The 24,335-nt window shown below is 42.2% G+C and overlaps 1 protein-coding gene across 3 annotated transcripts in view; it reads left to right on the top strand.

Annotated features, from left to right (window-relative positions):
• Positions 1–23,813, top strand: part of KLHDC8A (kelch domain containing 8A) — a 29,843-nt gene extending 6,030 nt beyond the window's left edge. Inside the window, exons 2-8 of one of the 3 annotated variants that reach the window (XR_007953743.1) lie at positions 8,798–8,841; positions 9,058–9,522; positions 10,943–11,107; positions 12,086–12,301; positions 18,344–18,445; positions 19,475–20,236; positions 21,260–21,348. Coding sequence is in view for 2 of the 3 variants with exons in the window: in XM_051998537.1 (XP_051854497.1) it covers positions 9,114–9,522; positions 10,943–11,107; positions 12,086–12,301; positions 18,344–18,445; positions 21,260–21,453 (1,086 nt within the window). In the remaining variant the exon portion in view is untranslated. Of the gene's footprint in view, positions 1–8,406; positions 8,842–9,057; positions 9,523–10,942; positions 11,108–12,085; positions 12,302–18,343; positions 18,446–19,474; positions 20,237–21,259 lie in introns of those variants that run through there. The other 2 variants (XM_051998537.1, XM_051998538.1) reach the window with 2 other exon arrangements.
• Positions 23,814–24,335: the final 522 nt, after the last annotated feature.

A 24,335-nucleotide genomic window follows, 5' to 3' on the forward strand; every position in this document is an offset into this window, starting at 1 on the left:
AATACAGGATTTCCAAAGGTTTCTCCGAGCTGCTTTCATCTGGTTCCTATATGCCAACACACACACACAGGCTTGTGCACGCCTGATCCCCCACCTCTTTCTGGCCACTGCAGCAGAGAATACAGATCACATCAGCCTGAGACCCAGCCAAAGCTGATTGTGTCTATTCTCCCAGAGGGAGGCAAAGATTAAGGCAGGGATTGGATGTTTTAGAAACTCCAGCCCCTCCCCTCCCCCCCAGTCCCACTGCCTCAGCCTGTCTCCTCCTGGTTATTTTTTGCTAAACCTCTGGGGAGAAGTAGGGCTTGTAATATGCATATGTGTGTTTGTATGTGGTGAAACACTAGAAGAAAAAGGGCAAGAGCTAGAACAGAAGCTTCCAGAAAAACATGTCTCTGGGGAGCATGGTAAGTTGCAGCCTTTTTCTGCTGGGACATAGAGCTGGACCTGCTCCTTTTGTGGCTCACGGTGGACAGTGGGGGTTCTTAAAAAGGTGCACACTGACTTCAGGGCAGTGAAGGAGACCTGATCTCAGAAGCCGTCATCCGAATTGTGGGTAAGAGGAGATGAGCAAGAACTGGTCCTGCCAAGAGGGGCAGGAGGGAAGTTAGTTTCTGTACCAGCCGTTTCACCTTCAGTCTGGAAGTTTATTCCCAGGATCCCAAATGGAATGAAACCTGGGTTAGGGGAGAGGAAGATGAGAAGGGAAGGAGGAAGATGAAAAGGAGGGGACATCATCCCCTCATAACCCAACTGTGCAGTGCAACCCCATCCATTCCTCGTTGTTGCTTTAGAGAAGGGCTTATCCTTAGTTCTGTGAAATGCTGTAGATAAGGTCTATCAAATTTTTTTTTCATATATATAAATGGATGTATCAGGGAAGTGAAAATTAGGCTGTAATGGCTAAGGTGAAGGAGCTATAGGAAGTTGGGGTCCTTGGCCAAGTTACATGATTGCCCCTCATTTTTTTAATCTGTAAAATGGAGCTGGGCTAGATGTTCTCCAAGGGCCCTTCCAGACTGATATAATTTCCGCTACAACCCATATCTCCCCCCTCACCTCTGGAAGAAATGGTTATGGCTGCTATCTCTGGTAGATCTCAGACACCAGATACTTTCTTCTCTTTTCCTAGATTAGAAGAAAAAAAGGAAAGAACAGGGGCAAACAAAAGAGCCTTTTATTTCTAAATGACTCTCATACTCTGATTTCCTGCCCTTTGCTGCCAGATGCCCACTAGCTGAGGCTGCAAAGGTAGCTGTTTCCAGACTGCCACATTGCTACCCCAGCCCTCATTAGTGACAGAATATGTGTCTGCTGATGAATCTCCTCTCCATGTTCCCAGAGGAGGGGGAGCCTGGCTGGTTTGTAAATCATTCACAGCCTTCAATTCCATGGTGACATGGAGTTCTTTTTAATTAAGAAGGATGGAAGGAGTTGCTGACTCTGGGGACAGTGGTATTAACTTATTAACTGGCATTTAAAGAGCCTGGGTTTGAACGGGATACTGCCCTCTCCCACCTGCTGCCCCTTGTTCGTTGAATGGCTCTTCATAGCATCATCGGCTCCTGCCCCCCCCCCCATTCTCTTAGGGGTGAAGGTTAAGAATCAGCATCCAGTGAGTCCAGAGCACACTCACTCAGGCATCACCTGAGAAGAAGCCATACCTTTCAAAGATGGCAATGAAGGATTTATTGAAAAAAAATCAGTGGAAACCTGGTAGCACAGCCAGGATCAGGAATACACTGACTTCTATGGCCATTTATATGTTGTTTGTGTCTTTCCTCCTAGCCCGCTCTTTAATAGATTCAGAGTCAAACATTAAGCACTTACTAGGTGCTATGCTAAACACCAGAGGGTACAAAGAAAGGCTTGTCAATTCCTACCCTCAAGGAGTTCACAATGTAATGGGAAAAGACGATAACCCATTCAAAGAAGCTGAGGGGAAATGAGGGAAGACTCGAGTTGATTAGAGGAAATGAGTTTCAGAGTTTATTTCATGTTGTAGAATGATGCATTTCTGGTGGTGTTGAAACCAGGAAAGCAGACACGTTCACACATCTAGCACGTATCTGAGGAGTTCTAGGAATTTGAATTCAAGTCTTTCTGACGTAAGACCCAGAACTCTGTCCATTACACCACCTAGCTGCCTCTAGGTTGGCACCAGTTCTGCAATTGGTAGAAGAAAATCAACTGGGTCACCAAGCAATTAAGTGATGTGGCCAAAATCACAGAGCTAGTATATATAAGAAATGAGACTTTAAACCCTAGTCTATCCTGATTCTGAAGTCAGCTCTCTGTCCAAACCGCCATACTGCCCTTCTCTTTTCATTCAAAGGAAGGGAATCAACTGGAGATCAGATTAAGAGGGATGAACTTTGGCTAGAGAATATGTTGAACTTGGATAAAAAGAAAGGCTTCCTGATATTTAGGAGAGTTGTGAGACTCTGGAATAGGTGAGAGAGAAAAGGAGAGAAAACTCTGAGGGGTGTGATTAAAAAAATAAAAGCATCTGTCCAACCCCATTAAGGACTAGCTAGTTTGTGGAGTTAGTTCCTTACAGTGGGTTTTTCTTTTTGGATACTGCAGATATTCTGGGCTTTAAAATATTATTGCCTATTGCTTTTGAAAGATCTTTATTAAGCATGTGATTAGTTATACATAGCATTGTAATAGACATGATCTATGGAGAGAATTACACAAAAAAACAGCCCCTGACTTCTGAGAATGCCCTAAGATTTAGGAATTTATTAGCTCAGTCCTGTACCTCTGGTCCAGGTGGCACTGGTCTACTATTTTGTCATTTGCCCAAAGATCTACTGCTCTTTCTTGGAAGAAGGGGAGGAAAGAGAAACAGCAACAGCTAATTTCCAGCTCTGTCTTTGTCTCTCCTCCCTACTCACTCTCATGTGACATTGTGTAAGCTATCACCAAATCCTTGAAACGCTGCCCTTGCTATCTCCCCTCCCCCACTCCCACTTCCACTCCCAATGGCCTTGAGATCATGAGAGTTTGCTTAGTCTGTTAGATGTGAGATTGTCCCTCCAGGTTACTCCCTGAGTTTCTCCAAAGGATAATGTCCGGGAGAGTTTGACTTGTTACTGTTCGGTCATTTGAGTTGTTTTCTTGGTAAAAATGCTGAAGTTCCTTTTCTAGCACATTTTATAGATGGGGAAACTGAGGCAAGTAGTATTAAGTGACTTGCCCACAATCACACAATAGTATCTCAGATTTGAACTCAATTATTTTTACCTTCTGAATCCAATTCTCCCTGTGCAGCAGGAGAACTGTTCGGTTCTGCAAATATGTATTGTATCTAGGATATACTGCAACATATTTAACATATATAGGACTGCTTGCCATCTTGGGGGGGGGGAGGAGGGAGGGAGGGGAAAAAACGAAACATAAGTGATTGCAAGGGATAATGCTGTGTAAAAATTATCCTGGCATGGATTCTGTCAATACAAAGTTATTATTAAATAAAATTAAATTAAAAAAAAAAAGATTTGAACTCAAATCCTCCTGACTCCAGATGCTTTATCTACTGTACTACCTAACTGCCCATTTTACAGAATCAAACAGTGTTGAATATGTAGTATATATGGAATACTGATTGATAGGATGAGATGGCAGGAATGTTTATCCCACATTTGACTGCAGAAGAAACATTAATTGTTTCAGTTAGATGGGGCTAGGTTTAAATGCCAGCCTTACTATTTGCTACCTGTGAGATTGTGGGTAAGTCACTTAACTATTTGGATCCTAAATTATCTCTAAGGTCCCTTCCAGCTTTCAAAGTGTAATTCCTTCAAGATGGAAAGTGAAAGAGGGATAAGTTGTGTGAATAATGCATCAATATTATAATAATAAGAGATTCCACAGTATCAAAATCCATTTATCTTCAAGGTCTCTCACAAGCATCCACAGCCTCCTCTCAATGGAGGAAAGTGAGACTGTGAATTTGAATGAGAAGAGAAAATGAAGGCCTGATACTTTTGAGTGCATTTTCTAACAAGAATTTGTTAGACATGAAAAAAACTTTTTAGTCAAGGAACCAGTTGCCCTGGATTGGAAGACTGAGAGAAGTAGCAGATTCTTTTCCCACTTAGCAACTAGCTTAGTACAATCAGGGCTGTGATGCCCCCAAAGGATTGAAATAATTGTAATTAGTGCTAGGTTTTAGGGACAGGGAGGAAGGCAGGGAGAAGGAAGCAGCTCTTCCAGCAACCCTGCAATAGTGTGTCTTAGTAGATAGGATATTGGGCCTAGAATCAGAAAGTCTTGAGTTCAGATCCAGTCGAATATACTTAGTAGTAAGACTCTCTTAAAAATCATTTAATTCTGTCTGACTCAATTTTCTTGCCTATAAAATGGGGATCACAATAGCACCTATTCCTGAGGGTTGTCAGAAAAAGACACACTGTTAAAGTACTATGTGAATGATAACTATCATATTAAATCACTATCTTATGGCCTTACAAAGAGTCTGCATTCTGTGAACTTTTCCAAATCATTACGATTAGAACTATTCAAAAGTGGACTGCCTCAGGGGTGCTGAGTTCTCTATCATTAGAGGTCTTTGAGAAGAAGCTAGATGGTTACTAGTTGGGGATATTATGGAAAAGATTCCTATTCAAGCACAGTTTGTAGTAGGTCTTTTGCAAATATGGTTACAGTATAAGGGTAAGAAATAGAAGCCTGAGGATTCAGACAACCTGTTTGGTGGAGAAATGTGTTAAATGTCGAAAGTAGTGTGGAAATATTCTGGAAACTACAAATCTCAATTCAACTGTGTAATCCATAGGTTGGGAGTAAATACCACCTTTGGCTTTTGGGGTTTCTATGGAACAGCCTGACAAATAAGTCTTCCAGGAATCAAAGGTGGCAATGTGTGCTTACTGATAGTGGAAATGAACAGTTTCATTTAAGGCTAACGGTTCATCAGTTGCCTGATCTATTGTTCTTTTAGCTATTTCCCTGTTCATCAAAAATTTACCTAGGGCAGAAGGAGAGAAGAAAAGGAAATTGCTATCAACCTGGAACACTTATTTGCCAGATAGAGTAGGAAATAGAATGAAAGAAGAGCAAGATAAGCTCAATGTCCACAAGGCTTGGGATGATTTCACTCCTGCTTGCTCTCTCAGTCCCCAATTTGGATGTAGATAATCAGGAACTAGACAAAGGAGTACCTCCTCTTCCTTTCCTCTTGTTTTCTTCTAAACTCTCTGCAGACTGCCCTTAAACTTTATATTTCAACTGAATCTATTCTTTCCACAGTTACCAATGATCTCTCATTTGCCAGATCTAATGGTCTTTTCTCTTTTGTCTCTCCTTGACACTCTTTTCTCTAAATTTTCATAACATTGTTCTTTCCTGATCCTCATCCTAATTGCATGACCACTCCTTCAACTCTTTTGCTAAATTTTCATTCAGGTAAGAACCATTAACTTCAGGTGTCCTCCTAGGTTCTGTTCTGGGACTGTCTTCCTCTCTACTTTTTCACTTGATGATTTCATCAGTTTCTATGGATACAATTATCATCTCTATGTAGATAATCCCCAGATCTATTTATCCAGCTCTAATCTTTCTCCTGATCTCCAATCTTACATCTCTGTCTATCAAACATCACAAACTGGATGCCCCATAAATAGCTTAAAAAACAAAAGGCAATCAGGGTAAAAGTGACTTTCTCAGTTAGCAACTATCTGAGGTCATAGTTGAATTCAGGTCCTCGACTCCAGGTTTGATGCTCTATCTGCTCTACCATAGTCTCCCAACATCTTAAACTCAATATGTCCAAAACTGAATTCATCATCTTTCCCCTAAAACTCCGTTCTCTTCTGAAATTATCACTGTAAAGAGCATGGCCATTTTTCTAGGAATTTTGGCTTACAATCTAGATGTCATTTTAGAGCTTTCACTTTCTCTCATTGTCTATATTCGATTCATGAAATCTCTAGTATATCTCCCACACACACATCCTCTCTTGGATACTGGCAACACCCTGCTGCAGACACTCATCACCTCACATGTGGACTACTGGAATAGAATGCTGATTGGTCTGCCTCCCTCAAATGTCTCTCTATTCTAATCTGTCACAGTAATCTTCCTAAAGCACACGGCAGACATTGCTTTGGGCATTTAAAGCTCTTCACAACCTATTTCCTAATACTTTATCACCCTCCATGTATTCTGCAATCCAGTGACACTGATGGTCTTATTGTCCTTGTATATGACACTGCAATTCGGACTATTTTTTGTTAGTCATCCCCATGCCCAAAATGTTCTCCTCATCTCTGCCTCTAGGCTTCCTTCAAGCCTCAGCCAAAATCCCATGTGCAAAACACCTTTCCCAGTCTGCCTCATTACTAATAATGTCTTCCCTCTAATATTTCCCTGAAGTTTAGATCTTATTTATATAAAATTGGTTACGTTTCCCTCATTAGGTTATGGGATCCTTGAGGGTAGGCATGGTGTTTTTGCTTTTCTTTGTATTCAAAATGCTTAGTACAATGCCCAGAACATAGTAAGTACTTGTTGACTTACTGAGGAAGATTTTAATCCTAGTGTCTCTCTGCAGACTGAAAAAACTGGGGAATTTGTCATGAAACTCATTTCCTCAGTCCCAGTGATTGAAATTTGCATTAATTTTTACTTAATAATATGAGTAAGGGGCAATTTCCTCCACTTTGAATTTTCAGTTACTATTTTTATAAGCATGTGGAAAAGGAATGAACTTTTTCCTACCAAGATCTTAAAAAAAAATTCCTTCAACTCTTGGGGCCCACACTGAATTGCTACATATTAAAAGACTTTTGTGTTTATGATCCATGTTTATGTATTGTGGGCCTACAGTGAATTGTAACTTACCTCATTACTCACTGTTACTCATTTTCAAATTACTGGTTTGACTGTTCAGTAGAGAGCCAACTTACGATGCCGATGTCAGTAAACAAGGATGACACCCCCTTTATTAGTTTCCAATATTCTTTTGAGAGAGATGCTCTGTATCATTTCTGTGTACATGGGGGGCTACTGAAGAATCAATCCAAGTAATGCACATATGTTGGGCACCTTTGAGGTTCCTTTAAATAGCCTAATGGTGCTTTGTAATGGAGTTTTATTGTGTGTGAAAAGCTAAGTGCCCTTTGATTTTTTTGATCATCTAAGCCTGGCAGCATTTGATGTGCTTTTGCTCAGGCTTCATGTCAACAGGGTATTGAGGACAAAAGAAAGATCTGTGTGCATGTGGCTTTAACAGGGAGTTTGAGATGACTAATGGCAGCATGGACCTGTGTAAAGGGGGCCACCAATCCATAAGGATCCCTGTGGGCCACATATTGACTTGCGTTAAAATGTAATATTGTATATGTCGCATTGTATTTTTTTTATTTTTGTTAAATATTTTCCAATTACATTTTAATCCAGTTCTGGCCACACTCTGGAGGTGGGTGAGCCCTGTGTCTGAACTAGCTGATCTCCTTTTCAACTCTAGATCATAATCCCAATATTTCTATGTGTGCCTCAATTCATGTCTGTATATCTCTCTGGGAGTTCATTTCTATTTCAGTATGGTGGGGACTGTGTATATGTGGGTGGGTGGGGGTGGTTGTCTGCATGTACATTTTAAGGAGTATATTATATCATAGTGTATGCTAGTGTGAATGAGGAAGTCTCCCACATTCCCTATGCCTAAATACCCAAAGTGAAATGGAAAGAGCATTAATTGGTTCTTTGTGTCTGTATAAACAAATTGGGTAATTTGGTCACCCCTCTTCCTACTGCCCTCCCCCCATACACACACATAATACTCTGTCCTTGGATAAGCAGAAGGTTTTGGCCTTGGACATTCAAATGAGTGTCTCCACTTTACAGTTACCTTACCTTACTCAGGTAGATGAGGGTCAGTATACCCAGCTAAGAGCCTTTTCTTTCCTCCAATGGGTGAAGCCCTCCTGGGTTATATAATGGAGGCTGATAACTCTGCAATGGGGGTGCATAGAGATTTTTGCACAGGTGTGAAGCTCTGGGAGGGAGTGTGTATTTAGCTGGTTCCTTCCTCTCCTAGTCTGTGTATCTTTCTCATCCTGGCTGCTCATTTATTCAGCTCATCTGCATGTCTGCCAGCGATGTATTAAGAAGAGAAAGGACAAATCACCTTCTCTCTTAGACTCTAAGCTAGGCGGGTGATTTCCAGTGTCTCTTAATGGGCTGTCTTTTGCTTCCCTCCCCTGATCAACAGTGACAGAGAGAGAGAGAGAGAGAGAGAGAGAGAGAGAGAGAGAGAGAGAGAGAGAGAGAGAGAGAGAAAGAGAAAGAGTGTGTGTGTGTGTGTGTGTGTGTGTGTGTGTGTGTGTGTGTGTGTGTGTGAGAGAGAGAGAGAGAGAGAGAAGAGAGAGAAGAGAGAGAGAGACAGCGTTTGGGGGAGGGATGGTGGGAGTGGAGAATGTCTTGAACTGCAGAGGGAGGGTTAGAAAGAGCAGAGGCTCCAGTGATTTTTAACTCCTTCCTCCTCAGGAAGGGTGTAGGTGGAGCAGCGAGCTGAAAGAACCTCTGTGAATCCCACCCCACCCCCACCTGTCCCTTAAGCTGCTCCCCAAACATCAGCCACGCGGGATCTGACATAACCTGGTTGGGTTGGGGGGATGGGGGGGAGCCCAATGTGATGTGTGATCATGCTGTGTTGCATTCTCAGCTTCTTTCCCTGTTAATTAAAGTTGGAGAAAGGGAGAGGGAGTCTGCTCAGGAGAGGAGGCTCACTCAACCAGCTGCCCTTGATTCCACTCCATTGTCCTCCTAGGGCCAGGTGTGGATGCCTCGGGATTGATGGAGCCATAAGGAAAGGTAAAGAATCGGCTGCTCTTTGTGTGTGTTTGTGTGTGTGTGTGTTTGTGTGTGTGTGTGTGTGTATGTGTGTGTATGTGTGTCGGCATGGGGGATTGTGGGGGTGGGCAGGAGCTAGGACCAGTGATGGATGCTGCAAGCGGCTGAGGGATATTGATTGTGGACTAGTCAGCATATCTCTTGCCTCTGATCTCTTATTCCCTGCCCTTGGAGCAGCTGCCCCTGCTGCTTCTCAGGGGGTGGCAGGGTAACTGCTCCACAGAGGTGAGGGGATGGATGCCCGGACAGTGCCACCCGTGACTGCCATGGAGGTGCCCAACATCAAAGATTTCCATTGGAAGACCCTGGCTCCATTACCCAGTCGTCGGGTCTACTCATCCCTGGTGGAGGCTGGAGGACAGGTCTATGCCATAGGAGGCTGTGATGACAACGGGGTCCCTATGGACTGCTTTGAGGTCTACTCCCCTGAGGCTGACCAGTGGACTTCCTTGCCCCCCATGCCCACAGCCAGGGCTGGGGTGGCTGTCATTGCCCTGGGGAAACGGATCATGGTGATTGGGGGTGTGGGGACCAATCAGCTGCCCCTGAAGATTGTGGAGATGTACAACATCGATGAAGGCAAGTGGAAGAAGAGGAGTGTGCTGAGGGAGGCTGCCATGGGCATCTCCGTCACTACAAAAGGCAAGCCAGACCAGGCTTTGGGCACAGAGGGGCTGGAAATAGGGCAGGAAATCAGTAGGGCAGGCTTGTTGAAGGGTTGGAAAGGGAAGAGAATTTTGAGTTGGGTTTAGAACAGTGGATCCCCAGTTTATTCCTCTTGCAACTTTTCTGAAAGCTTCCATAACCCATCAGGCCCCCTTGCTCTTCTCTCACCCAAACAAAAAAGGTTCAAAAGCCTGAATTCTGCTTCACAGGTGTCCCAGCCACAAATAGCTGGTTGACACTCGGTAGTTTTGAACTGATTTACACAGCATAACAGCACATCATAAAGGCTGAAAGGGGGAGAGTCCAGGTGTCTAGAGACAACCAATCACTCTGTAGCTTGTCCTAAACAATCTGGAGCTTTTTAGTTATTTCTCCTACCACTCCTTCCCACCTCTCAACTTCCCTGTGCCCCCAGTGGGAATGCCAACTTTTGTTACAGAAATATCAATATAAATCGAGAACTGAATATCTATAATAGTACTTTTCAACTACAGGCTTCCATCTAGTCTCAACATTTTCCCTTTATGAATAGTCTATCAAGAAATCCTCAAACACTTATTTAGCACCTACTGAGTGCCAGGAACTGTGTTAAGGCTTGGGGATAGAAAAAAAGGCAAAAAAAAAAAAAAAAAAAAAAGCCAATCCCTGCCTTCGAAGGAAAACATATTCTGATAAGGAAGACAACATGTAAATAACTTAGTACATATAAGATATACACATATACAGTGGATAGAGGGATCAGAAAAGTCCTGCTATAAAAGGTGGGATTTTGCTGGGTCCTGAAAGAAGAAGCAGAGGTGAGGAGGATGCTAGGCATGGGCAACAGCACAGGGTAAAAGTACAGAGATTAAAGTGGAAGAAGGAGCAAAAAGTGGAAGAGAACAAAGATTTATTGAGTGTCCACTACGCACCAGGCACTATCCCCAGAAAATATCTTATACGTATTTCCTTCTCTGGTGCCTCATTTGGACTGTGATATGTGAGGTGGAATTCTTTCTTCATTTTCTTATAATCCCCATTTGTCCTGGGCCCTGTCAAGTAAAGAAAATGACCAGAGAAAAGGAGAGTTTCTCCAATTTGGTTCCCAAAAGGAGAATTTTATGGCTTTCCTTTTGGCTGTCCTTAGTTGAGGAAGGAAAGAAGTCAGAGTACAGAAAGCATAAAGTCACCCTAGGCTAGGTGCTCTGGGAATTTGACAGAATTGGCTTAGCTGATGAGACTGGCAGGGGACATTAATCATGCCACCAGAGTGGCACAGACCCAACTTCTGTACCAAATGTGCAGGACATTGCACAGGAAGGAAACCTTGAAACTCCTGACCTCAGAGGGCGTTATATGGGGCTTCAGATTCACTAGCAAGTTGCTCACTAACCCTGACTGTGGTCTATCTCTTTAGATTACAGGGTATATGCAGCAGGAGGAATGGGGCTGGATCTCCGCCCCCACAACCACCTACAGCACTATGACATGCTCAAGGACATGTGGGTATCATTAGCCCCTATGCCCACCCCAAGGTATGCTGCTACTTCCTTTCTCCGAGGTTCCAAGATTTATGTGCTAGGTAAGAACGGGCTACACGTACACTTGATGTACTCTAGGAGTTAGTTTATCGTTTCTCTACTTTGGGGAATGTACAGAACCATCTTCTAGATCTTGTGGAGCAGGGCAGAGGTACAAAGCAAAAAGGACTCACTGACCTTACCCTCATAGAGCTGCTATATAATTAATAAATATTAGAGTGAAAAGGGACCTCAGAGATCATCTCATAAATATTTTTATCTTTCAGAAGGAAACAGAACAGAACAGAAAGTAAAATTATCCAAGGTCATGGCTTTATGGGGGCAAAAAAGAAAACCAAACTTGTGTATTTTGAGGGAGATTCCTATTTGATGGGGGAGAAAGACAAAGGTACATGTGCACAACTGAATTTTCAGAGCAACTTCTAAATAAGCACAAATGAAAGTCAGCACAGAAAGTCTTTGGATTGGGAATTAAGAGACAGCATTTGAATCTGGACTTTCTCACTTATGCAGGCTGTGTGACCTTGAACAAGTCATTTCTATTTGGGTCCCAATTTCTTCATCTGTAAAATAATAGGGTTGGACTATTTGACCTGAACTATATCTATGATTGTAAAATTGACTAAATATATAAGCTCTAATGGGACATGAGGCTGAGAAGCAGTCAGAACTGGATATGGGTCAATCAGGATAGGCTCCCTGAAAAAAAAGTGGTTACCCCCATTTAAGGGAGAAAGAGGCACATTAGTTGCTCTCTCAGGAAGGGGGAGGCGAGGAAAGGATTAAGAAGGAACCTTTAGAAAAGTTATAATATGCTTATTACACTGATACAACACTCTGGCACCAAGAGGGATGGGAGCCACTCTGTAGGGGCCTTTTTCAGTTGGAATCTCCTTCCTTGGGGTAGCAAGCACAGGAAAGGCTCTGCTTTGATCTGGAATCTTTAGATTGGTGGGGGTGGGGAGGGAATGAGGGTCAAATGGGATAGATTTCAGAGGGTCTTTAATCTTGGCTTTTAGGGGGTCGTCAATCCAAGTATGCAGTCAATGCCTTTGAGGTTTTTGATATTGAAACACGCTCATGGACCAAGTTTCCCAGCATCCCCTGCAAGAGAGCTTTCTCCAGTTTTGTCCCCATGGATGGCTATCTGTATAGCCTGGGGGGCCTGCGGCAAGGCCGCCTCTACCGACAGCCCAAGTTCATGAGGACTATGGATGTGTTTGACATGGAACAGGGTGAGTCTTTCAAACTCTACACCCACTTATAGAGTGCCTTTATTTTCTCACACCAATCCAATAAAATATTTATTAAGTACCTACTGTGTGCCAGGCAGTATGCTAGATGCTGGGGATATAGTTAATAAAAATGTACTTCCTGCCTTCAAGAAAATTAAAATATAAAGGAGGAGACCATACACAAAAGGAGGCAGGAAAAGGGAGGGGAATTGCCATCACTTTCTTATTTCCAGGACACTGAAAGCTCTGAATGGTTGTCTTTCTAGGCTCTCGCTCCTTCTGTCTGACTTTTTGCTACACAGCCCCATGAACTTTTCTTAACTTTGCCACTATCCTTCATCGTCTCTGTCAAACTTCCTCCACCTCCAGTTTCATCCCTCTCCAATCCCTCCTCTAGCTATAAAAATCATTTTCCTACGGTATATGTGACCAGGCTACTCTCCTGCCCCCAAACCTTCACCAGCTCCCTCTTGTTTATTGGATAACATACAAACTCCCAGAGCCAGTATTTAAACAGATCTTTCAGAATCTGGCTCCAGTCCATCTTCTCCAGACTTTTCACACCCTGTGTTTTGATCTTGTTCTGCCCCTTGAACAATTTTGTGCATTCATATAGGCCTGATCATGGAAATCCTTCTCTTTCTTCAAGACTAGGAATTCATGAAGCTTTTCTTGATTCCCCAACTGAAAGCATCATCTCCTTTCCTATATTTCTTGGAGAATTTACCCAGATGACTCTTGCTACCAATTATTATTTTTTATTTGTTATATTTATTTATGCATGGATGTATCTTTCCCCATTATCTTATATCTATATATTCCTAGAAGATAGGATAGTGCTTGGCACACAGTAGGCACTTAATAAACATGTATCAAATAAGTGGAAGGAGGAAATGCTACTCTTGGCAGAAAAAGGAAGCTTATTATGACTTAGAGCCAGAACCAGGCAAGGGCATAACCAAACAGGACACAAAGCACAATCAGGTTCACTTGTAAATAGGCATTTGTATAAACAAACATACTTTAACACTAGAAAATTCCTATCTCTAGGGTATGTAGCTTTTTCCTCCCAGTGATAACTCAAATTATCACATGGGAAATAGCCTGGTGTGATGGAAAATGCTAAATTTGGTATTAAAATATCTGAGTTCACATTTTAGCACTTTCACTTGCTTGTGGTGTGACCTTAGACAAATCATTTAATTGGGCCTCAGTTTCCTCATCTGTAAAACTAAGGGATTGGACTAGATGAGGACCCCTGAAGTCCCTGTGAAAGATAGCTAGATATTATAGTGGAAAGATAGAGTGCTGTGTCTGAGTGAGTTTGAATCTGGTCTCAGACACTAGCTCTGTGACCTTGGACAAGTCACTTAATCCTGTTTGCCTCAGTTTCATCATCTGTAAAATGAGCTAGAGGAGAAAATGGCAAATCACTCTAGTAACTTTGCTAAAAAACAAAACAAAAAACAAATGGGATCACAAAGAGTCAGACACAACTGAACAACAAAGTCCCTTTGAGCTCTAAATCTATGATTTGATGACACTAAATTGAATGTGGACTTGCCAGAATATACTATCTGTCTGCTTAGGACTCCATCTAGCTCCTTGAGCCTCACAACTACGGCCTAGTCTGGTAAGCTAGGAGCTGGAAGGGTCTCTTCCTTTTTTTTTGCCTTTGTTAATCACATTTTATTTTTTACAATAACATGCAAAGATACACATTTATAAACATTCATTTTTATAAGATTTTGAGTTTTACATTTATTCCCTTTCACCTTCTCCCCTTTCCCTGTGACAGCAAGCAATCTGATATAGCTCATATCTGTACAATCATACTGAACATTTCCATATTAGTCATGATGTGAAAGAAAAATCAGAACAAAAAGGAATAATCACAAAAAATAAAATAGAATGTTTTGATCTGCATTCAGTCTTCATATAGTTCTTTCTTTGGATGTGGATAGCATTTTCCATCGTGGGTCTTTTGGAATTGTTTTGGATCGTTGTATTGCTGAGAAGACCTAAGTCTATTAAAGTTAATTATTGCCTAATGTTGCTGTTACTGTGTAAAATATTCTCCTGGTTCTGCTCACTTCACTCAGTATCAGATCGTGTAAATCTTTTCAGACTTTTCTGAAATCCACCTGCTCATCATTTTTTTTTTAGCAAAATAGTATTCCATTACATTCCTATACCATACTTTGTCACCCAATTCTTAGTTGATGGACATCCCCTCAATTTCCAGTTCTTTCCCCTCACAAAAAGAGTTGCTATAAATATTTTTATACTTGTGGGTCCTTTTCCTTTTTAATTATCTCTTTGGAATATAGACTTATTGGTGGCATTTTTCAGTCATGTCCAACTCCTCATTGTATGTACAATTTGATTGCTCTTTGGGCATAGTTTTAGGGACCTGTTCTCCAGAATAGTTGGATCAATTCACAACTCCACCAACAATGCATTAGTTTTCTGATTTTCCCATATCCCCACCAATATTTACCATTTTCTTTTTCTGTCATATTAGCCAATCTGAGAGATATAAAGTGGTACCTCGGAGTTATTTTAATTTGCATTTCTCTAATCAATAGTGATTCAGAGCATTTTTTCATATGACTATAAATGACTTTAATTTATTCATCTAAAAACTATTCCTTTCATTTGAACATTTATCAATTGAGGAATGATATGTATTCTTAGAAATTTGACTTGCTTTTCTTTATTTTTTAGAAATGAGGTCTTTATCAGAAACACTGGCAGTAAAAATTGTTTCTCAGTTTTCTGCTTTCAAAAGGGTGTCTTTCTGCTCAGTGCTCTGTACACTTGGGCCAGGACTGAGTTGTGCCACTCTGTTTGATGGCATTACTGATTGTTCCTTGCCAGCCTCAACTACCAGCTCAGCCAGCCCCATCAACCTAACTTAGAGTGGTAGCTCACAACCAGCAGTAGATGATGTTTGTTCTGGAAACCTCAATGTACTAGTTGGGAACAAGAGATCAAGGTCTAAACTTTGCCCCAGGGAGCACAGAAAGATATGTGTAATAAGTGTGGTAAGTACTGCAGCAAACTTGGAGTCAAAAGTTCTAATCTTGCCTCAGCCATTAATTTCTGTTGTCGTTCAGCCATGATCAAATCTTCATGACTCCATTTGGGGTTTTCTTGGCTTAGCTACTAGACTGGTTTGCCATTTCCTTTTCCAGATTATTTTGCAAATGAGGAAACTGAGACTCACAGAATTGAGTTTCCCAGGGTCATATAGCTAGTAAGTGTTTGAGGTCACATTTGTTTTATTCACTGCTTCACCTAGCTACCAGACATTAACTACCTGTCTCATTTTAAACAAGTTACTTAACCTATATTTTTACCTTCTGAATCCAATTCTTCCTGGGCAACAAGAGAACTGTTTGGTTCTGCACACATATATTGTATCTAGGATATACTATCATATATTTAACATGTATAGGACTGCCTGCCATCTAGGGGAAGAAGTGGAGGGAGAGAGGGAGGGGAAAAGTCAGAACAGAAGTGAGTGCAAGGGATAATGTTGTAAAGAAATTTTTTTCAAAATAAAAAAAAATATTTTTTTTAAAAAAAGTTACTTAACCTAGTTACCTAAGTTCTTAATTATCTCAACTGCCATTAAACAGAAGCTCTATGGGAGCAAAGACTGTTTATTTTTGTCTCTGTCTCTCTAGTGCCTAGCACAGTCCTCTGAATTTTGTAAGGACTTAACAACTGCCTATTGATTGTCTCATTGATCAAACTATAAATAAAATAATTATAATTGCAGTAACTATTTCACGAGCCTATCATAAAGAAAGAAATATGTATGTGTATACATATATATATATATATAAAGGTGTTATTATAATTATGTCTTATTCAGTGTTATTCATGTTCATCCCTAGATATAAAAACCTGTTATCTAAAGAATAGTTTTTTGCCAAAGATTATTTCCATCTGTTTTCTCACAGCATCCTAACAATAACCCTGCACCTGCATGAGGTAGGTAGGATCGGTGTTCTGTACTCCTATTTGACAGATGGATAAGCTGAGGAACTATGAAAGAGGCCATGATTTGATCAAGAACACATATAGCAAATTGGAGACAAATCTGGAACTAGAATCCAAATTCTTTACTGCTGTAGGGCACTTATAGAGGCAGCCAGGTGGTATGGTACAGTGGATAGAACACTGGGCCCGGGACTAGGAAGACCTGAATTTAAATCTAGCCTCAGACATATGCTAGCTGTGTGACTTGGGCAAGTCAATAAAACCCATCTACCTCAGTTCCTCATCTGTGAAACAGAGACACACTAGAGAAGGGAATGGCAAACCACTCCAGTATCTTTGCCAAGAAAACTCCATGGAAAATGCCTATAAGTTTACCTAGTATAATTGAAGGACTGAACAACAGTGCCCTTTGGACAGAAATTTGAATTAACAGAATCTTGAGATTTAGAATGGCGAAGAACATTATCAACCACTAGTCCACACTTCTTATTTTACAGATGAGGAAACCAAAGTCCAAGGAGAAGAAGCAATTTTCTAGTTTAGGGACAATATGATAAAACTCTTTGTGGAGAAAGGAGACATAATGGAACAGAATAGAATTGTAGAATGTCAGAGCTACATGCTTCTATCAAACTTTCAGGTTTACAAAGTGCTTGTCTGGTACCTGGCAGACACTTAATAAATGCTTGTACAATTGACTTTTCTTATGGTGGAAAAAAAAGGAATATTAGAACTAGAAGGGACATTAGAGATTACTTAATCCAATTCTACATTTTACAGCCAAGAAAACTGAGTATCAGAGAAGTAAAGTACCTTACCTACGGTCATACAGTGGGATGAACTGGAGGACTCACAGGGACAACTCCTTCAGACATGTAGACATTACAGACAATAGGATTGGGACAAGGCCCTTGTGGAGTATCATGTGGACCTGAGTAGAATTAGTTAAAACTCAATTCCACAATCAAGGCTAAATGAGGGGGCAGGGAAGAGCTGTGAGGTAATGTGGAGCAGCAGATAGTAGATACTAAGCTTAATTTGGAGTCTGCTGCCTCTGACACTGGGGGAAATCACTTCATTTCTATTGGACTTAATTTCCTCTTTTGTAAAATGAGAAACTGAGGTGAAATCAATAGTTTTCAAATTATGGTCGGTGGACTCCACATGTGGCTCCTCATGACTCTTTCAGAGAATCCACAAGGACAAGACAATTTTCATAATCTAGACTAAGACATCATTTGACTATTATAACCCTCCTCTCTTCTACATATCTGTGTGAGGAGGGATTTTCTTCATATACTTTAATCAAAACAGCGAATCACAAGAGATCAAATACAGAAACCAATGGGAGAATCCAGTTATTTTCTATCAGTCAAATATTAAAGAGATATGAAAAACAAAAAAAAATGTATAAACAACATTCTCCTCACTAAATTTCATTTTTGTTTTGGAAAATATTTTTCATAAGCATATGTTTTTATATTAACATGTAATGGATCTATTCTAGTTTTTAATGAATAAATATTTTAAGATTTTTATTAGTTTTAACTTCTAATAGGGTAAATACCAATAGATGCAAGCCTTACAAATAGAAGCTCTTTGGGGTCCTCAATCATTCTAAGACCAAAAATGTTTGAGAACTGCTGGCTTAGCTGATCTCTATGGCCCCTTTGGACTCTAAATCTATAATCTTCTGATCCCATAAAATCTTTGGGATTTTCTTGGCAAAGATTTCAGACTGGTTTGCCATTTCTTTCTGCAGCTCATTTTACAGAAGAGGAAACTGAGGCAAACAGTGATTTGTGCAGGGTCACACAGCTAGTAAGTGTCTGAGGCCAGTTCTGAACTCAGGAAGATGAATTTAATCCATCCTTTACATGCCTCAAAGGATGCAGTTGATGATGATGAGTGTCAGGTGTGAATAGACTCTTGTATACTTGCTCCCACCCCAGACATCAGGAATTTAGTTGCTGTCTCAGAAGTCGCATTGATTGTTGTCAACATCTTTTCTCTTCCTTTCTTGACCCATAGGAGGTTGGATGAAGATAGAGAGGTCTTCATTCCTAAAGAAGCGCAGAGCTGACTTTGTATCAGGATGCTTAAGAGGACGAGTCATAGTGGCTGGTGGTCTGGGTAAGAATCAAGGCACTTTGGCCAGTATTGACTGGCTGGGTTGATGCCATGGGGTTTAGGGCAGTATCAAATGAGCAATGGCAACCATCAATAATACGCTGAAAGCAGAGCTATTCCTTTTCCCAAAGATCAAAAAACGCCCACCATGGTAGAAAGAAAGATGGACTTGGAGGCAAAACACCATTGGTTCTGCTTCAAAGCCCAAATGTGCTGCTCTGCAATAAAATCACATGCATTTAAATGACAGCTACACGCCAGGAACTGTATTAAATACTGGGAATACAAATGCAGAAAATGAAACAAAGATTTGCCAGTTTTGTAACATTGGACAAGCTATCCCTTCTTTCTGGGATTCAGTTTCCCCATCTTTAAAAATGAGAGGATTGAACTAGAGGGCTAGACCCCTTCTGGCTCTCTATCCTAGGACTAACATTCCACTTAGAATTTCAATCACCATCACAGTTACAGGGAATCACTAGGGATCTGAAGGCTGAGTTTGCCCCTTTTTTAGAGAACATCAAGACATACAGAATATGTTGCATCTAGCTCTTACTGGTCTGGGCTAGGTAGATTGTTACATTTTCAGCATGGACATTTATACATTGGAAATCAAAAAATGTCACAGATCAGGGTCTGATTTATTGTCATATTGATTGTCTAGACTTAAGAAAATGATAGAGAAAATATTGATACCATAGATTAATCTTAAAAAATTTTTGTGTATAATTTTTTTTCTTGGAGAGCTAAACAAACATTCACCAGCGTACAACTGACAAGGGCCTGGCAGTTAGCTACATAGGATCATGGGGCATTGATCCTTAGAATCCTGGTACACATGAGGTTTAGATCAAATTATTGTTTTTGGAAAATTTTGTCTCTAAATGATTCTTTCCACCATTCTGTTTCATTTCTTCCCATTTCTGTGCTCCATCCTTCATGGCTGGCTTTCTCATGATATTTAAATGAGAGTCATAGATGATTTAAGTCAGAAAAATCTTTGAGAAAATTGAATATAATCCCTTATTTCAGAGAGAGATAGAGACAAAGAAAGGGGAGAGAGACAGAAAAATACAGACAGAGAGAGACACACTCAGAGACAGTGAAGAGGAGGAAGAAGATGTAAAGGAGAAGGAAAGGAAGAGAATGAAGAAGAGGAAAGGAAGGAAGAGTAGAAAGAGAAAGGAGAAGAAGAAAAAGAAAAGAAAAAGGAAAAAGAAAAAGAAGAGAAGGAAGAAGAAAAGGAAGAAGAAGAATGAACATCTCAAAATGGAATGAATTTTTTGGTACACATTTAATCTCACTACGTGTCAGGCAAAATCTAGAGATCTAGAGATACAAAATTCAAATGAAACCACACTTGCCCTCAAAGACAGTCTGTTCTAGGAAGCTAGTTTCTGGAGCGTCTGGGGGTTAGGGGCTAAGGGAACAGGAGGCTGGAGCCCTTTTCATCCTCAGTTCAAGCTCCTAATTAATTGGCCTAGGCTTCAGAAAAGCTGACTGTTGAACTCCTAAGAGAGAGCTCTCTGGTAAAAAATAAAAATATGAACTACGGGTCCATGAATTTGGATGGGGGAAAAGTGACATTTTTATTTTCATTAACCACTAGTCTCCTTGTTAATCCTATGTACTTTATTTTATGCATTTAAAAACAGCAATTTGAAAAGGGTGCCCAGGCTTCCCCAGCCTGCCCAAGGGACACAATAAGGCTAAGAAACCCGGCTGTGGTAGGAAGGACCTAAGAAGAGCAGCATGGGTAGGGAGAGGCTCAGCTCCTATGGAGATGAAATTAAGGTAAAATATCAGGGAAGGGCACCAGAAGACCCTAGACTACAAACTAGAAAAGGCCTAAAAAGTCATATCACTCAACCCCCTCATTTTATATAGGAGAAAACTGAGCCCCAAAAGATTAAATATTTTACACAAAGTCCTACAGAATTTGAACTCAAGTCCTCTGCCTCCAGATCCAGGCAGCTTGAGAGGTAGAATGCTATAACTAGAGTTAAGGAGACCTGAGTTCAAATGTAGCCTTAGACATTTACTAGCTATATGATCCTAAAAAAGTCACATAAACTTTGTCTGCCTCAGTTTACTCAACTGTAAAATGGAGATAATAATAGCATCTACCCCTTATAGGATCAATCTGTTCAATTGTACCTGTCTTCACATCTCCATTTGGGGATTTCTTGGTAAAGATACTGGAGCAGTTTGATATTTCCTTCTCCAGCTCATTTTACAGATGAAGAAACTGAGACAGACCCAGGAGAAATGACTTGCCCAGAGTCACACAAGTGAAGAAATGTTTGTAGCCAGATTGGAATTCAGAGATTTTCCTGATTCCAGCCCCAGTGCTCTATGCGCTATGTATCATCTAGCTGCCCTACCTGGCACATAGTAGGTGCTTAATAAATGCTTCTTCCTTTCACTTTTCCTCTTTCCACTGTATCACACAACAACCACTCATCTGCTTGTTATGGGTGAACATCCAGTGTTATCTATAACTTACATTTCTTTAATGTATTAGGTTTACAAAACAGACACTTGTGATGGGCAGTAGGAACATTATTGTTTTCATTGTATAGAAGGAGATTCACTCATTTGCCTGAGGTCATTGGGCTAGTTTGTTGTGGCCTAGATGAAGCTAGAACTCGGGCCTCTGGGCGTTAGGTTTAGTGTTACATCATGCCAGCATGCTGGCCACAAAGACCCTCTGGAGCCAAGGATGATGAAGTCCATGAGTGGGATATGGGTGGTGAAACCAAGCAGGGGTTTGTTCTGGAAGACGTAGGTACCCATGCCTTTTATCTGCTTTTTCAGGGAACCAGCCCACAGTCCTGGAGACAGCAGAGGCCTTCCACCCAGAGAAGAACAAATGGGAGAGCCTGCCCCCCATGCCCACTCCCCGCTGTGCCTGCTCCAGCATCGTCATCAAAAGCTGCCTCCTCGCAGTGGGAGGCGTCAATCAGGGACTGAGCGATGCTGTGGAAGCCCTGTGTGTCTCAGACTCCTAGTCTCGGCCTGGCTCTCCCTCGAGGGCCTGGCTCCTCAGAAACTCACTATTCCTTGGCGGGCTGGGGGATTTACTCAGCTTCTTCAGTACATGGCAGAAAAGTGGGCAAAACCTCCAGGGGCCCTGAAATCCACTCACCTCTACTTGGGCCTCTCTTCGAAGAGTACAAAAATGCTCCCTGAAAAGTCACTGAACAAAGGTCCAGAGGGTCTCAAGCAGGGGCTCTCCCACCTCAGCTATTGAAAGATAGATGGCCGCTACCCTGTCCATGCTGTCCATATCCTTCCTATAACTGTCCTTACGGCTGGAGACAGCGTCCTATGTCTCCCAGAGCCTGATGCAATAGGCCGTTCCTCCCCTGAGGAATTTGGGGGACTGCCTTAACCCAGTGATAGACTAGGGCCAGACTTTGTCTGACAAGCAGGAAAAGGAAAGCAGGAAGCTGCACCTGAGACCAGGCAGGGGTGGGGGTGATCACACCAGACAATGAGGGCAAACATGGCCCCAGGAAAGACGGGACAAAGAAGACATCTCCATAGTGGCAGTGGTGGGGGCTAGCAGAAGCTGAAGAGACCCGCTCTGACAGGTTACAGAACAGGGGCTGCCTTATCAAGCCAGGAACCAGTCACAGAGCAGATGCTGGATTTGCTAAAACTGTTTAGAAGCTGACATCTGGGCCGGTGATTCCTCCAGTGGCAGCCGCAGTTTCTGGGTGTGTTTGGCCGGCCCTCTCCTCACCCTACCACATAACCTCAGGCCGCCCTAGGATCATAATAAGCACAGGGGAGGGGACACTGGCCAATTTTTGAAAGGGATTTGCAAAAAAAAGTCTGGATACCTCGTCTGCTCCAAATTGGAACTAGCAATAGCAGCAACCCTGAGACCCACCAAGAAAATGGGGTCACTGGATGTCCAGATCTTGAGCAAAGAAACAGGAAACCCTCTCCTGCTGGGTTCGCCTACATCAGCAACTTTCCAGATGCCAAAGTATCAGTATCAAAAAAGCGATGGAGCCGCATGAAGCTGGTTCCCATCAGGATGGCTGACCCAGCTGTTTTTGATGGAGACTTGCCAACTGAAAGGTGAGAGGAATACAGGCTGGAATACAGGTACGGTGCAGAGATTAGAGACAGGTTAGGGTAAGGTAGGAAAAGGAAGGTATCCAAGGCTGAGCTCCTTCCTGGGCTGAGCTTGGAGCATTGACTCTTTCTCTAGATAGTCCTGCGCTGACTCTGGAAGCTGTTCACATCAAGCTAAAGACAAGGAGTTATCAGCCCGAATTATTCTATCCTTGAGCCAGTTAGTGCGTGTGGCATTTCGGCCACAGACTGACCCCCCCACTCCCCACATCACACACAGGCGTAAAATCAAAGCGATCTAATGGGCGTCTCCATATCTGCAGACTTGACCACCAACTTTCTGGCTGACATCGAGGAGGGGCAGGAGGAATCCTTACAGTGATCAGAATGGTGTTAAGCAAATCCAGAAAACTTTACGTCTCTGGTGCATTGTTTTACTAGAGGATGGTCTCTGCCCTGTAGCCTGGCACGGCTGGCACTCTCCCAGGATAGCTTCCCAGAGCATTTCCAGTCCTCAACAAAGCTTCAGGTTACAGCCATGGTCCCTCAGTCTCCTCTTGCCCCATACCTCATCTCACCATCAGGCACATTCAGTCCTGTGTCCATATGTTCCTTTCCCTCAGGTTTGGAGGACTGTTTGCAAATCAAGGTTTGCCCCAGATATTTGTTGGTTTAGAGCAATTCTACAGAGAGGGGCATGGAGAACAATGGGAGGGGTACCAGTATCAGTGGTACTGACTTCTAACACTGTGTTATATTCGATAAGAAGATAAGGAAGTTATGAACAGAAAGAGTTGGAAACCAGAATACTACCCTCATCTCACTGATTTCAGTGAATTGGGATTGTGAGAATAATCTGGCTTCCTGGGGCCTAGCCTGGGGATGGAGACATCGAGTTCCTCCTCTCTTCTCAATACCATTCAAATGGGGACCTCCCTTCACCCTAGCTTCCAAGAGAAACCTGTACTTGGACATAAAGAGAAGGGGATGCAGCTCAGCTGATAGGGGTCTGGAGTTATCAGACCATTTCCTAGAATGGCCTATTTCCATTTGGAGTTGTTCTGGGCAGGAGCTGAACCCTAATCCAAGAGGAGTGCCCCCTCTTCCTCCAGCTCCCTTCCCCCTGAGGCCTGGTATTAATGTCACTGTTCGCCCAGGACCCTTTCCCTGGGGCAGGGATAGGGATTTCCTGTTGACACTGTGCCATCCAAATCCACCTTGGATGGGTTAATTGCACTTCTGGTTATTAGCAGCAGCACAACAATTAAAGTCTATATTCCTATGTTCTCTCGCACCGTTTTATGGGATGGGGAGTGGGGCAGGATGATGACCATCATGGGGGAAAGAGACACCAAGGAGAGACTCCTTCTCTTAAGCTTCCCTGGGAAAATAGAGTGAAAACATTTCCCAATCTCATGGTCCTTTATGAAAAAGTCTTTCGAATGTCCAGCCTCATCTCGTCCTGCTATCAAAGATTAAGAGCTGGAGGGGCCTCTTGTCCAAAATGTGTCATCAAGGGACTTTTCAGGGGCACGCGGGTATCCGAGGTCCAAATCCAAGCTCTCTGACAGGGGATGCAGCACCTTCTATGCCGGACCAATAGCCTGCCCTAACATTAGACTTGGCCCATCCTTATCAGCCCGAGACTCAGAGGCTGAATGTTCTGTTGTGGAAGCAAAGCTCAGAGATTGGGGGGGGCCCTACCCTCGCTGTCTCCTCCGTCAGGGCTGCCTCCCCACCTAGGGTAGCCCTGACACCTGCTGGCCACTCATAACAATTCCATCCCAGCCCCACCGAAAGGCTT

The sequence above is a fragment of the Antechinus flavipes genome, chromosome 4 (genome assembly GCF_016432865.1).
Source record: "Antechinus flavipes isolate AdamAnt ecotype Samford, QLD, Australia chromosome 4, AdamAnt_v2, whole genome shotgun sequence".
In the NCBI taxonomy this organism is placed as follows: domain Eukaryota; kingdom Metazoa; phylum Chordata; class Mammalia; order Dasyuromorphia; family Dasyuridae; genus Antechinus; species Antechinus flavipes.